We start from the raw sequence: 12,854 nt of genomic DNA, 5'->3' as shown, positions 1-12,854 counted from the left end.
GAATACATTTACTGCCTACTATGCCATCACACAGCATGCCAGAAAGGATGCAGCTTTTGGCAGGGCAGTTCTCCAATCAGTGGTTCCTTAACTCCGACCCCACCTCCAGGGGAGAGCTCAGGAGTCACCTGATTGGAATTGACATGAACAAGTACTCGAAGAAGAAAAAAACAGTTACTCACCTTCTTGTAACTGTTGTTCTTTGAGATGTGTTGTACTCGTCCATTCAAATGCCCACCCTCCTTCCCCTCTGTCATAGTAGCTGGAAAGAAGGAACTGAAGGGGGGTCGGGTCGGCAGGGTCATATATTGAGTGCCATGAGGCCGCCGCTCTAGGGTGCTCCCTATCCGACCCGACGGGAGCTGCTAATTGAAAAGTTTCCGATGACCGTGCACGCAGCGTGCGCACACCTGATTGGAATGGATGTGAACAACACATCTTGAACAATAGTTACAGGAAGGTGAGGAACCTTTTTTTTTTTTTTTTAAACTGTTCAGTAAAATGACCTCAATCTCCTAAAATTCCTGCGTGCATCTTTTGATACCAATTATCCCGTTTCCTCTCCCCTCAACCTCTCTTCCCTCAAAGTGTTTCTTGGCAACTTCTTATGTCCACGGCATTGAAACCACTCATGGATTGCCCTTATGCCCACAGGCCAACACCATGTTCTAGGATCTTTAGTTTACCCTTCCCTTTCCTCTTCCTTCCCTACCCATTCTTCTCCAATGAGTTCCATAGCTCACAACTGCTCTCTCTCTCTCTCTGTGCTTCTTTCCCTGTCCCATTGCATGGCACCACACCTGCAAGATGATGCCCTATATCTACATCCTTCTCCTGCCCTTTTGTTCACCATTCCAAGGACAACAGGATCCATTGTGAAAATGCCTTTTATGCACAGCCAACAAAAGACTTACCCTTTCAGATGCCCAAACTGCCCATATTGACCATGCAAAATTTTAGAAATTGAAGATGGCTAAATCAAAAAGCTTCCAACTTTCAAAGTAAGTCACTGTATCTGTGTGTATTGTGCAAAATGAGAGGGAGGGAAGTTCTGTTTAGTTTCACTGACTATCACTGATAAAGAAAAAACCCAAATCCATTTTAAATTGACCATTTCTGCAAAACAGTTTGTTTTGAGTGAGAACATCATTATGAGTTGATATTCTCTGCTTGAAGGATGTCTTAACAGAGACTTACTTAAGGAAGGTAATCAACTTGTTCTTGTAACATACATTAAGCAAGGAATTGCTATAATTGTGCTGAGGAATTATTCTACCTTCATTTCTACACCAACATAACTAGGGCCCTACCAAATTCACGGTCCATTTTGGTCAATTTCATGGTCATAGGATTTTAAAAATCGTAAATCTCATGATTTCAGCTATTGAAATCTGAAATTTCGCGGTATTGTAATTGTAGGGGTCTTGATCCAAAAAGGAGTTGGGGGGGGTCACAAGGTTATTGGGGGAGGGGGTTGTGGTACTGCTACTCTTACTTCTGTGCTGCTGCTGGCAGGGTGCTGCCTTCAGAGCTGGGCACCCAGCCAATAGCCGCCACTCTCCAGCCGCCCAGCTCTGAAGGCAGTGCAGAAGTAAGGGTGACAATACTGCAACCCCCCTTAAAAAAACCTCTCTGATGAAATCTGTATAGTATAGGTAAAAACACACAGAAGACCAGAATTCACGGGGGAAGATCAGATTTCACGGTCTGTGATGCGTTTTTCATATCCGTGAATTTGATAGGGCCCTAAACATAACACAGGAATAACTCTATTAAAGTCAGTGGAGTTACAAATGTAAAACAGGTATAAATGAGATCAAAATCAGACTCCTGGCCATTACTTGTCAACAGTTTAATGGCACCATGTTTTGGTTACCTGCTAAGCACAAATTTAAAAAAAAACCCTTCATATTGACAGTGTGTAATTATTTATCAGTGGACAGAAGAAACGTATACTGTACTGTGACTTAAATAACAAATTCTTAGGCAAAAAATAAAGCTTGCTTAATCTGAAGTTAAGGTTGAAAAAACCTCCAGAAAAGGATCAGGAAAAGCTCAAGAACAAAATTCCTGTATGAGAATGCTACAGTTTTCTCAGAAAAATTCAAATACTGGAAAACCTAGAAATCAAAGTGAAGATTCTATTAAAAATATCAAATTAGGAAACAGAAAACATCCAATTAAGGTCAAATTATTCCAATTTGAATGTACTTATCTGCCTTATTAAAGGCTTGATCATGCATCCCAGGGCATGGTTGAGCACATGGAGCCCTGCAGGAGTGTGCTGAGCTACCTGCAGAGTAGTGCTCAATTCAAAGCCTGTCCATGTGGCAGAGGAAAGGCTTTCATAGGGTGGTAGTTAACACACTACAGAGGAGTACATGGCTATACAGAAGTATAGGAAGGGAGCTTCTGCCTGAGGTCAGATCTCTGCAGGGCCGGTGCAAGGAAGTTTCGCACCCTAGGCGAAACTTCCACCTTGCGCCCCCCCCTCCAGCCCTGCGACAGCTCCCCACCATCCTCCTCTGCCCTGAGGCGACCCCCCCCGTGGCAGCTCCCCTCCCCTGCCCTGAGGCGCCCCACTGCGGCAGCTCCTCCCCTGCCGCAGGGAGCTGTGCGACAGCTCCCCACCCCAGCTCACCTCTGCTCCGCCTCCTCCTCGAGCTCGCCGACCCCGCTCTAATTCTCCTCCCCTCCCAGGCTTGCGGCGCCACACAGCTGATTAGCGCCGCAAGCCTGGGAGGAAGGAGAAGTGGAGCTGCGACCGCGCGCTTGGGGAGAGGGACGTAGTAACGCTGTAAAAAAAATAATAAATTGGGGGCACCGCTTTTTGGCGCCCCAAATCTTGGCGTCCTAGGCAACCACCTAATTTGCCTAAATGGTAGCACCGGCCCTGCATCTCTGCTTGCTGTGGTGGTGACACCATTGGCTGAGCTGCCCAGTCTTAGCTCAGCAGGGCAGCCTGTTGGGGGGCCATTGTTCTTGTAGTAAAGATTCTGGGTTTCTGTAGGGTCTTTCCTTGTGCCACAGGCAGGATTTAACTCAATGCCAATAATGGCTTTTAGAAAGCTATCCTGTGTTACCACTTCTGTCTAATTTGGTTTCTATTTATATTTTCTGTTGATTATGTTTGTGTGTACAGTATATACACACAAACATTTAAGAGCTGTTTGAATGAGGGGCCTGATTCTCCTCTCACATCAGTGTAAATAAGGAGTAACTAGGGAAAGGAATCCTTTGCCCTCCTCTTCCCCTATACTGCTCTACAGATGCTACTGCAGCCTCAGGAAAGGTAGACTTAACATCCTTCAGCAAAAGAAAGTCTGAGTCTGATATTTTTCATAAAAAAGCAACAAAAGTAAAATTTTATGAAACCATCTTTGTGTGTCAGAAAGGACCAGTAAGGATACAAACAGCTGTTTACTTTGCAGTTATGCTAGACAGCTGCCAATATTTTGGACTCAGTTACACTAGTTTCTCCCAAGCACAATCAATGAGCCAAATTCATCCACGTAACTCCACTGCAATCAATGGGACTAGGCCTGGGATTAATTTAGCCCAAAAGATTTACTCAAAACAAATGAAGTTAATTGTTGACAAATATCTTACCTTGACAAAAGGTAGCATTAATCCTCTTGTAACCTTGGGGGCATTCCACCATTTGGGTGTATCCAGGGTAAGCTGGGGGGGAAAAAAGAAAACTACTGGTTAGTTATTACAATGTATGACACATTTATATGGAGAGCAGCACAGTCAAATTACTATATAATTGTATCAAAAAAAATGTACATTTACATTTTTAAGGATGAACAGTTAAGCACTTAAAAGTCAGGAAATGCCAAAATTTAGGTTGTACATGCAACCTGAACACTGTCTCCTTCTGTGTTTGCATTACTACAATTTTTAATTACTCAATCAAATACTGTTTTGCAGATAATACAACATATAGCATGATAATACAAAATAAAGCATGCTAAGCCCCACGCCAGGACTTTCACACCCTGACTTGGCATAATCCCTTAGGAAACTTTCTGATTCACTCTACTCATTTTCAAAAATGACTGAATCATCCTTGCTGAAAATAAAAATATCACTTTCGGGAAGTCGCCATGCTGGAAAATTTCAGCCTGGAAGACAACTGTTTTAGAAATGTTCAAGGTAGTGAAATCAGAGTTAGAATAGGATCATGAATGCAACCTTAACTATGGCAGTTGTTGGTGCTCCCACTATAATCTGAACATATCTGAGATCCATAGAAAAATATAGGCAGTCAAATATTTTATTTCTATAATAGTGCAACCACAATTATAAGAAAGGAAACAGACTTATGCTTTGTCTTTTTAATCTTTTTGAGTTTTAAAAGACTTTCATTTGTTGGCTATTAATTATAAATTATCTAACGTGAATTATAAAGGATAAGAACACAAAATGAATTCACTTTAGCCGAACTAGAAAGTCTTCAGCTAATTAATAGTTTTGTTTCTATTTATTGTTTCTTTCCTCCAAGATATATTGTGATGTTGATTTTCTAAGTCTCATCCTGAACAATAACATTGTCTTAATTGGTAACAATAATATTATCTTAATTGGCACTATGGCAATACCAATTAATAATAATAATAGTCTCAGATGCAGCTTCCCTGGATATATTTTGAGCAGAAATAGATATGCTTCTTCATGGGTTATGGGTTTAAAACATATGCAATTTTGACCTTTAAATTGGCTGCAATTATTTGAAGTTAAATGAAAAAAATTGGAAATGATATTTGTCACAGTTACGGGACTAGCTACACCTCTTTCCCCTTCCTGGTCTCTCTGACTGCACCACCTCAGGTGCAAATATCATGCCTTTATCTATCGCCTTTAAGTATGCTGGGGTGAAATTATGTAATTCGTCCACTCTTAGACCAAGCCCTTGCTACTGTACTGTATAGATCAACCGTGCTTACCCAGCAGGACAAAGCTAGTCTTGGCACTTGCAGTTATTTCCATTCAGGAGTCAGTGGCCACTGGTATACATGGACAAAACAGCCTTCTTAAAACCAAATCATTAGTTATTTTAACAGTACAGACTAAGCATTGAGAGAAAAAGGATTTTCACAGATTCCAAGACCAGAAGGGATCACCTAATCTGACCTGTATAATACAGGCCATAGAATTTACCAAAAAATTCCTAGAGTAGATCTTTTAGAAAAACATCCAATCTTGATTTTAAAATGTCAGTGATTGAGAATTTACCATGACTCCTAGTAAATTATTCCAATGGTTAATTAACCTCACTGTCAAAAATTGACACCTTATTTCCAGTTTGAATGCGTCTAGATTCAACTTCCACCTATTGGATCATATTATACCTTTCTCTGCTAAACTGAAGAGCCCACGTATACTTACAGATGTAATGAAGCACCCCTTAACCTTCTTTATGTTAAGATAAATAGATTGAGCTTCTTGAATTTATCATTATAAATCATGTTTTCTAACCCTTTAATCATTCTCATGTCTCTTCTCAGAACGCTCTCCAATTTATCAACATCCTTACTGAATTGTGGACATCAAAGCTGGACATAGTATTCCAGCAGTGGTTGCACTAATACCAAATACAGAGGTGAAATAACCTCTTCTCTAATCCTACTTGAGATTCCCCTGTTTATGCATCCCAGGAACAGATTAGTCCTTTTGACCACAGCATCACATTGGGAACTCATGTTCAGCTGATTATTTACCACGACCCCCAAATCTTTTTCAGTGTCACTGCTTCCTGCAGGTGAAGTGGAGTTTGGGGTATGTTGGGTTGGCTCACAGCTGAGCAATGTGGGAGATGGATAAAAACCTACATTTCTTTCTTACTCATTTAGCAAGTACTAATTATTGACAAGCATTCTGAATGGACATCAGCTTCCACTTGTAATATAACACTGTACAGTTTGATTCAAAGGTTCTCTTCTTAAAAAAAACAAAAACCTTTGACATATAACCTCTTTCTATTTTCTGCTCATATTTTTCAGTATTATTAAGCCTATGGGCATACAATCCACAAAAGCTGTTTCAAGCGAAAGTGTCTGGGGGTAGGGATAGCTCAGTGGTTTGAGCATTGGCCTGCTAAACCCAGGGTTGTGAGTTCAATCTTTGAGGGGGCCATTTAGGGATCTGGGGCAAAATCGGTACTTGGGCCTGCTAGTGAAGGCAGGGGGCTGGACTCAATGACCTTTCAAGGTCCCTTCCAGTTCTATGAGATAGGTATAGGTATACATTGTAGGGCTTTGCTGATTCAGCAAAGTACTTAAGTATGTGTTTAACTTCAATTACATGCAAAAATCCATTAAAGTCAACAGGATTTAAGAATGTGTCTAAAATTAAGCATGTGCTTTACTGAACAGGGGGGGAAAAGAGAGGATAGAGATAGTGTGATTTAAGCACATGCTTGAATGCTTTTGCTGAATTGGGTTCTTGCAGACAACCAAATGCTAAATCCAACCTGCTCAAAAATTGGCCTTTATAAAAATATTTCAATCTCAAGTAAAGATCACGAAGCACAAAACCATAAAAGAGAAAGCCATGGAAAGTCTATTTTCTTCCAAGATGACTATAGTATGGAGAGTAACACCAACTCGGCAAAGGAAAATTGTCAAAACAACATGGTAATAATCTGAGCCTGAATCTGTATCCTGTGAATGAGTCAACAGAAGACATGGGTACAATTTAAATGTCAAACTGTTAACAGTTTATTTGATTTTCTCCTAATCCGAAATGGCAGTTTTTAGGATAAGTCAGTTTGCTCAGCTTTACAAGAAACAAGTCAGCATTTTAATGCTTAAAAAAAAATCTACAGAAACAGTGTAGGTGGACGTGGGTGTGTGAATGAAGAACATGAACACATTATATATTTACAAACTCCACACCCATTACTCACTTGGATAATTTCTCCATGCTTACAAACATTGCCAAAAATCTCAACATTGTGGGTATCCTTTTCTTCCAATATCTCTGTTAAAGAAACCAACCCTTTTGCATCATGATACCAATGAGAAGACTTAAATATTAGTATGTCATATCTGCTATTCTATTTTTACATATATGATCTGGTTGCTTTATCCCTATTTTCAATGGTAAATTCTTTAATCCTACTTACTACGTGGTTATGCCTACTCTTCTCAACCACTGAAAAATTCTTATCTTCATCATCAAAATATAAGAATATCTGGTGCAATACAGATCCTCAGATATGTACAGTATAATTTTTTATAAAATCCCATTATAAACTGTTACATTTATTCTTTGGAAAAGTTTGTTCTACAGAAATTTAAGGCTTTGATGCAACTATGAAGCACAATTTGGCACATATGCCTGAAAGTAAATAAGGAAGTGTTATTTACTTCTTCTCATAACACAAAAACTAGGGGTCACCAAATGAAATCAATAGGCAGCACTTATAAAACAAACAAAAGGAAGTATTTTTTCATGCAACACACAGTCAACCTGTGGAACTCCTGGCTAGAGGATGTTGTGAAGGTCATACTATAACAGGGTTCAAAAAAGAACTAGATAAGTTTATGGAGAATAGGTCCATCAATGGCTATTAGCCGGGATGGGTAAGGATGGTGTCCCTAACCTCTGTTTGCCAGAATGGGCAACAGGGGATGGATCATTTGATGATTACCTGTTCTGTTCATTCCCTCTGGGGCACCTGGCATTGGCCACTGTCGGAAGACAGGATACTGGGCTAGATGGACCTTTGGACTGACCCAGTATGGACATTCTTATGTTCTTAAAGACACCCAATGAGTGCCCTATGTGGAAGCAAATCATGAGATTAGGGGACTCTGGGACACAAAATATACTACCTCATAAATCAATGGGCCAGACTGAGTCAGTAATAACTTTTGCAGATTCCCCTTCTGGACTGTAAAAGACTCCTGACAAAACTGCTCCCTCAGTGCCCTTGTGCTGCCTGTGAAAGGGCCAATCACAATATGACACAAGGTTTTTTCCTTTGAGAATTTTTAAATAAAAATGTATCCCTAAATTCATGGATAAAGATATGCTGCACCATACAAAACAATTAGTGTATTTGTGTTAAGTATCCCATGTTGATAATTGGGAAAGGAGTGTGGCCTAGAGAATATGGTATTGGACTGGGATTCAAGAGAACCAGCATTTTATTCCCTGCACTGCCACTGGCCAGCTGGATGTCCTTGGGCAAGTCACTTTGGCCTCTCTTTGTGTCAGTTTCCCATCTGCAAAATGGGGATAAAGATATCTTCTTCGTAAAGTGCTTAGAGACAGGGATTGACTTTAGTACTTAGAGGCAGTGCCATTGACTTTAACGGGGCCAGGATTTCACCTCAGGTCTTTCCTCCCCAAAGCCATTTAAGAACTAGGTATAATTATTTCTTATTAAAGTTATGAAATGTTTCAATAGATTAGGTTTACCTTTCATGAGAATCACTTAGTAACTATTTTTCACTATTTTACATTATTATGTCAAGTTGTAGCAAAAATATTGGGAAAGTCTTCATGGTACCCTAATTGTATAGACAGCATTCGAACAACAGAGTTAAAAGTGTCACAGATACTTTAGAGCTTGGAAAGCTTTGGCATTAAAACTCAAAAGTTCATTCAAGGTCTCAAGATGTCATTGCATTTTCTCTAAGTAGGAACTGGTGCCTCTATAATTTAACATTTCTGTGCAAACTTTAAAAAAAAATAACTCCAGCTAGGTGATGCAAGATGATTCAATATCATTATCTCCCTACGTTGAGAAAACACAATGACGCATCACTAGCTTAGTAAGAGAAGGAGAAAAATAAAAAATTTACTTTGTTGTCACTGAAGCTCAGAGTGTACCTTCTATCACCTTTCTTATATCAAATAATAGGATTCTTTGAAATATAGTGTTAGCATTTCTCTTAAAGAAAAAGGTATTTAGAGCACAAATAAATAAACTGATGCAGAAAAGAATAATGAAATCACACTTACATGGCTTCTTGGGACATTTGTGACATTTGTTAAAGCCCCAGGAAGTACCCACAGTTCCACAGCAGTCTTCTTGCTTTGATAGGCCAGGGAGTGCTTTACCACACTGTAATAATAAAGAATATTTAGGTTAGTGTTACTGTAAGATGCTCACCTCTAGAATATTGCTAATTACATAATCATCTTGGGAAAAGCTCACCCACCTGCAGAGGCCCACTGAAGTACTCATTGAAGCCCTCAGTGGAACTTAAATAGTGCACTGGCCTTGAGCTAGCCCTCTTCGTGGGGGTAAGCAGATTCAGTTTTAAAACATTTTGTATCGGTATTTTTTCCCCTTCAACTTTCAGAACAAAAACCAGTCACTGAAAGAGTGAGTATATTTCCAAGCTAGTAATTCTTCATTGGCAGTAACGCCTTAAATTTTTCTTTATAAAATCTGTCTCTGCAGTTTTTCAAAAGGTATACAAATCATCTCAAATACCTTTCCCATTATTCTTTTAAAGAAAGGGACAAGAAAGTATTACCATGATTTTTAAATGTCATTTCTTATTTCATTTAAAAAATACAAATACCCCTAGTACCACAAGTTGTACCAAATGTTTATGACCGGTTACTGAAATTGTCAAATTATATTGAAAGATTATAGTATTTGTAAACTGAAAGAGAATTTAACATAAGATGACTGGGCAAAAAAATAAGTGATGCGTATTTTTATTTGTGACTCTTTAATCATGCAAGCAATTGGCCCAGTCTTGCAGTCCTTACTGAGGCAAAATTCTCATTTATTTCAAATGGTGTTTTGTCTTGAATAAGGAAAACCGGACCTATATTAGTACCCTATATTAGTAAATATGTTAACACTTTAGCAATTGCCAAGCTTAAATGTACCTTCTTGATTGTTCATATTTTTCATTTTGCAAGGCACAGGCAAGTAAAATGGATTTTCTGTCTAGAGAATGGATATAGAAAGTTTTGTACACCTGCTGTGTACCTGAAGAGTATCAATTAGGTGCAAAACAATTCTGCAACATGGAACCTGTGCCACCCTGAGCCATCTCTGCAAGCGAAAACAGGTGAGTTACACACCAATATAACAGCCTAAAAGTTAATAACTGTGGAGCTACTTGGAAATGTGACTAGTAGAAAACTGGAGATTTTCTCTTCTCAGTGCTTTCAGGATTAGTCTAGATGGAAGAATGGGGCCCTAAAACACCATAACCTGTTAGAAGAATGCCTGGGGGAAATACTGCAGCCCTGGTCTTTTTAATGACTATTCTAAATTGTGCATCTATTGAACTCAGGAACTAGATTACATTTGCCGCTTGAGCATAGGCACGGGAAGTAGCGGTGCAGGGAGTTCTGCAGCACCCTCAGGTTTTACACGGGGCAGCTGGCCCCGCACCCGGAGCTCCACTCCCCACCTTGGGTCCCAGGGGACAGCCCCATGTCCCGCTACCCAGCCGCTGGCTCCACACATAAAGCCTGGTGGTGCTTCCCATGCCTATGCCCTGTTCCCGGCCCTCTGCCCACACTCTGCTCCCCAACCCCTGACCTGGGGCTCAGGTCCCAGCCGCTGGCCCTGTGCCTGGGCCCCACGCCCAGCCCCATGCGGGGTGCTCTGCTCCTGGGGCCCCAGCTGCCTGCCCCGCTCCCCAGCCCCATCCCCTGCTCTCAGGTCTCCGCTCCTGGGGCCCTGCACTTGGCCCCACAGCCAGGGCTCTGCTCTTGGCCCCGAACGTGGGGTCCCGGCTGCTGGCACCTGCCCCGGGCTCCACTCCTGCCCCCACACTCGCCCCCAGCTGTGGCCTCAGCCCCCTTGCCCCCATCCGGGTTCCCCCTCCCAGAAACACATCCCTCCTCCCAGTCAGTTTGGGGGGGGCAGGCACAGACAGGGGTAAGGGGCTGGCTTTCAGCACCCCCACTACTAAAAATGTTCCAGTGCCACTGCACTGGGGGAAAGAGACTTTAAAATTTGTTAGTTGAAAGACAGGGATAAAATAAATTCCCATTGACTTTAATGGGGCCAGGATTTCACCCCAGATCTTTTCCCCCCAAAGCCACATGCAATCCTGGGGATATTAGACTTAACCTTACATGTTAAAAGGGTATTAAGCTTTTATTTAAATAGGGTCAGATTTTTTGTGACATATCAGGGGGATCAGTGTACCGGTAGGGTGGGGGGTGGGAAAAATGCCATCTCTCCACAGTGCCTCTCTGAAAGGATAAAAGTATATATTGAAACTTGCTACATCTTAGCCAGAATTGCCCCAAGTCTTAGAGCTCACTCAACTAGACAGCTTTCATAATATTTCCTGCAAGTGCAGCCCTAAACATTTACAAGGAGTTCTATTCACACCTGTATACAGCACTACTCCCTTGACCTGGCATCCCAGTCAGACACACTGTTTGGAAGGGCAGTGTTCCTGTTCAACTAGATTTGCTCAGCCTGCCTTCCTGGATACTGCATTACTCTTGCAAAACTCAAAAAAGTTACTTACTAGAAACTGGAGTTCTTTGTGAATATTGCCTGTGCATATTTATACTCATATTCTTCTCCCCCACCTCCTGCCCTTCCCTTCTTCCTCAGTTCTACTACTTTTTTGGTCTCTGAGCTTTAGTGGGAGGAATCAAGGTGGTTGAGACTGCACCTCCCCTTATGACCTCAGACAGTGAGCATTTGGTGCCATGAAGGGCACTTATGTGGCACCTATTAGACACAGTTTTTCTAGAAGGATCCAATCTCCTGCGGCATCAAAAGCCATCCTAACAGTGTGCATCGTGCAGAGGCAATATTCCAGAAGCAGGTTTTGTTTTGTTTGTTGTTTTTTCCCCAAAAATATTAAATTTATCATTTAAGCGCATTAAACTGAAAAAAACCCCAAACAAATCAACAAAACATAAGGATTAAAAAAAAAAGGGAAAGCTCACTCTTAATTTTGGTGTGGTGCTGTAGCATTTGTACTGTACTGAAGATCATGATCTCTGTGGTCATAATGGTTTCAAATTTCCATATAAAAACCATGAGCAAGAATAAGGATTCCAAATTCTGAGTCATCTAGCAACTGAGGTTTACAGTCCTATCAAGAAATACTGGCAATGATTTAAGATCTTGCTCCCATCACATCTATGAGGAATTGAAGCTTGAAGAATCAGTGGTAATTTGATTAGCATCCAGCCACTTTAGGAACTGACATCAAGGGAAGGCATCTGCCATGTGGGGTTCCTCAGCTCCATATAAATGGTGCTCCAGATCTGCATGGTTTAGGACAGGGGTGGGGAACCTACAGCCCAAGGGCTGGATCCGGTCCATTGGTTAATTTCATCCAGCCTGCAGCACCCCCCGTGGGGGGAGGCCCCGAGCCTCTGTGTCCCCCCCACCTGGGTGAGTGAGTGGCCCGCGATTGATTTTTTTCTGTGGGTCAATGGCTCATGACAGAAAGAAGGTTTCCCACCCCGAGTTTAGGACATATGCAGCAGGGGAAGGTGGTAGCCATGCAGAACTTCTAAAGTACGCTGGCGTGTACTCTGACTTATGAGCTCTATTGTTCCTGTTTCCTCCAACATAGTGCATCAGATCCTTCCAACGCATGCCCTGTTTCCCAGCCAGCCACACTTTCCAGAAAGGCTCTCCTCTTTCACAGAGCCTGCCTCACAGGAGTGAAGCTCCATTTCACTGGGGCAAAAACTTGGATTGGAGCCTCACCCTCCTTAGAAGTTTCACCCTGCTCCCCCACAGATAATTCTTTAACCCTTTCTATCTCACGTTCTGAGACACAAACAATAGGTGGGTGACTGCCCTGGGGAGATCCCCAGAAATTCCTCGTGAGTCACTGCTTTCAGTGCAGCTCTGCCACAAAAATCTAGCCCTCATTTAAGTGGCA

At 41.6% G+C, this 12,854-nt stretch overlaps 1 protein-coding gene across 16 annotated transcripts in view; it reads right to left on the bottom strand.

Moving 5' to 3' along the window:
• The window catches only part of LTBP1 (latent transforming growth factor beta binding protein 1), a 333,039-nt gene that overhangs the window by 156,904 nt on the left and 163,281 nt on the right, over positions 1-12,854 (bottom strand). For all 16 annotated transcript variants that reach the window (XM_008174460.4, XM_008174437.4, XM_042848435.2 and 13 more), the window contains 2 exons: positions 8,977-9,079; positions 3,610-3,681 (listed from right to left, as the gene is read on the bottom strand). In XM_008174460.4, the coding sequence (XP_008172682.2) occupies positions 3,610-3,681; positions 8,977-9,079 (175 nt within the window). The remainder of the gene's footprint in view (positions 1-3,609; positions 3,682-8,976; positions 9,080-12,854) is intronic.

Source organism: Chrysemys picta, chromosome 3 (assembly GCF_011386835.1).
Source record: "Chrysemys picta bellii isolate R12L10 chromosome 3, ASM1138683v2, whole genome shotgun sequence".
NCBI lineage: Eukaryota > Metazoa > Chordata > Testudines > Emydidae > Chrysemys > Chrysemys picta.
This window is presented reverse-complemented; position numbering and strand designations above follow the sequence as displayed.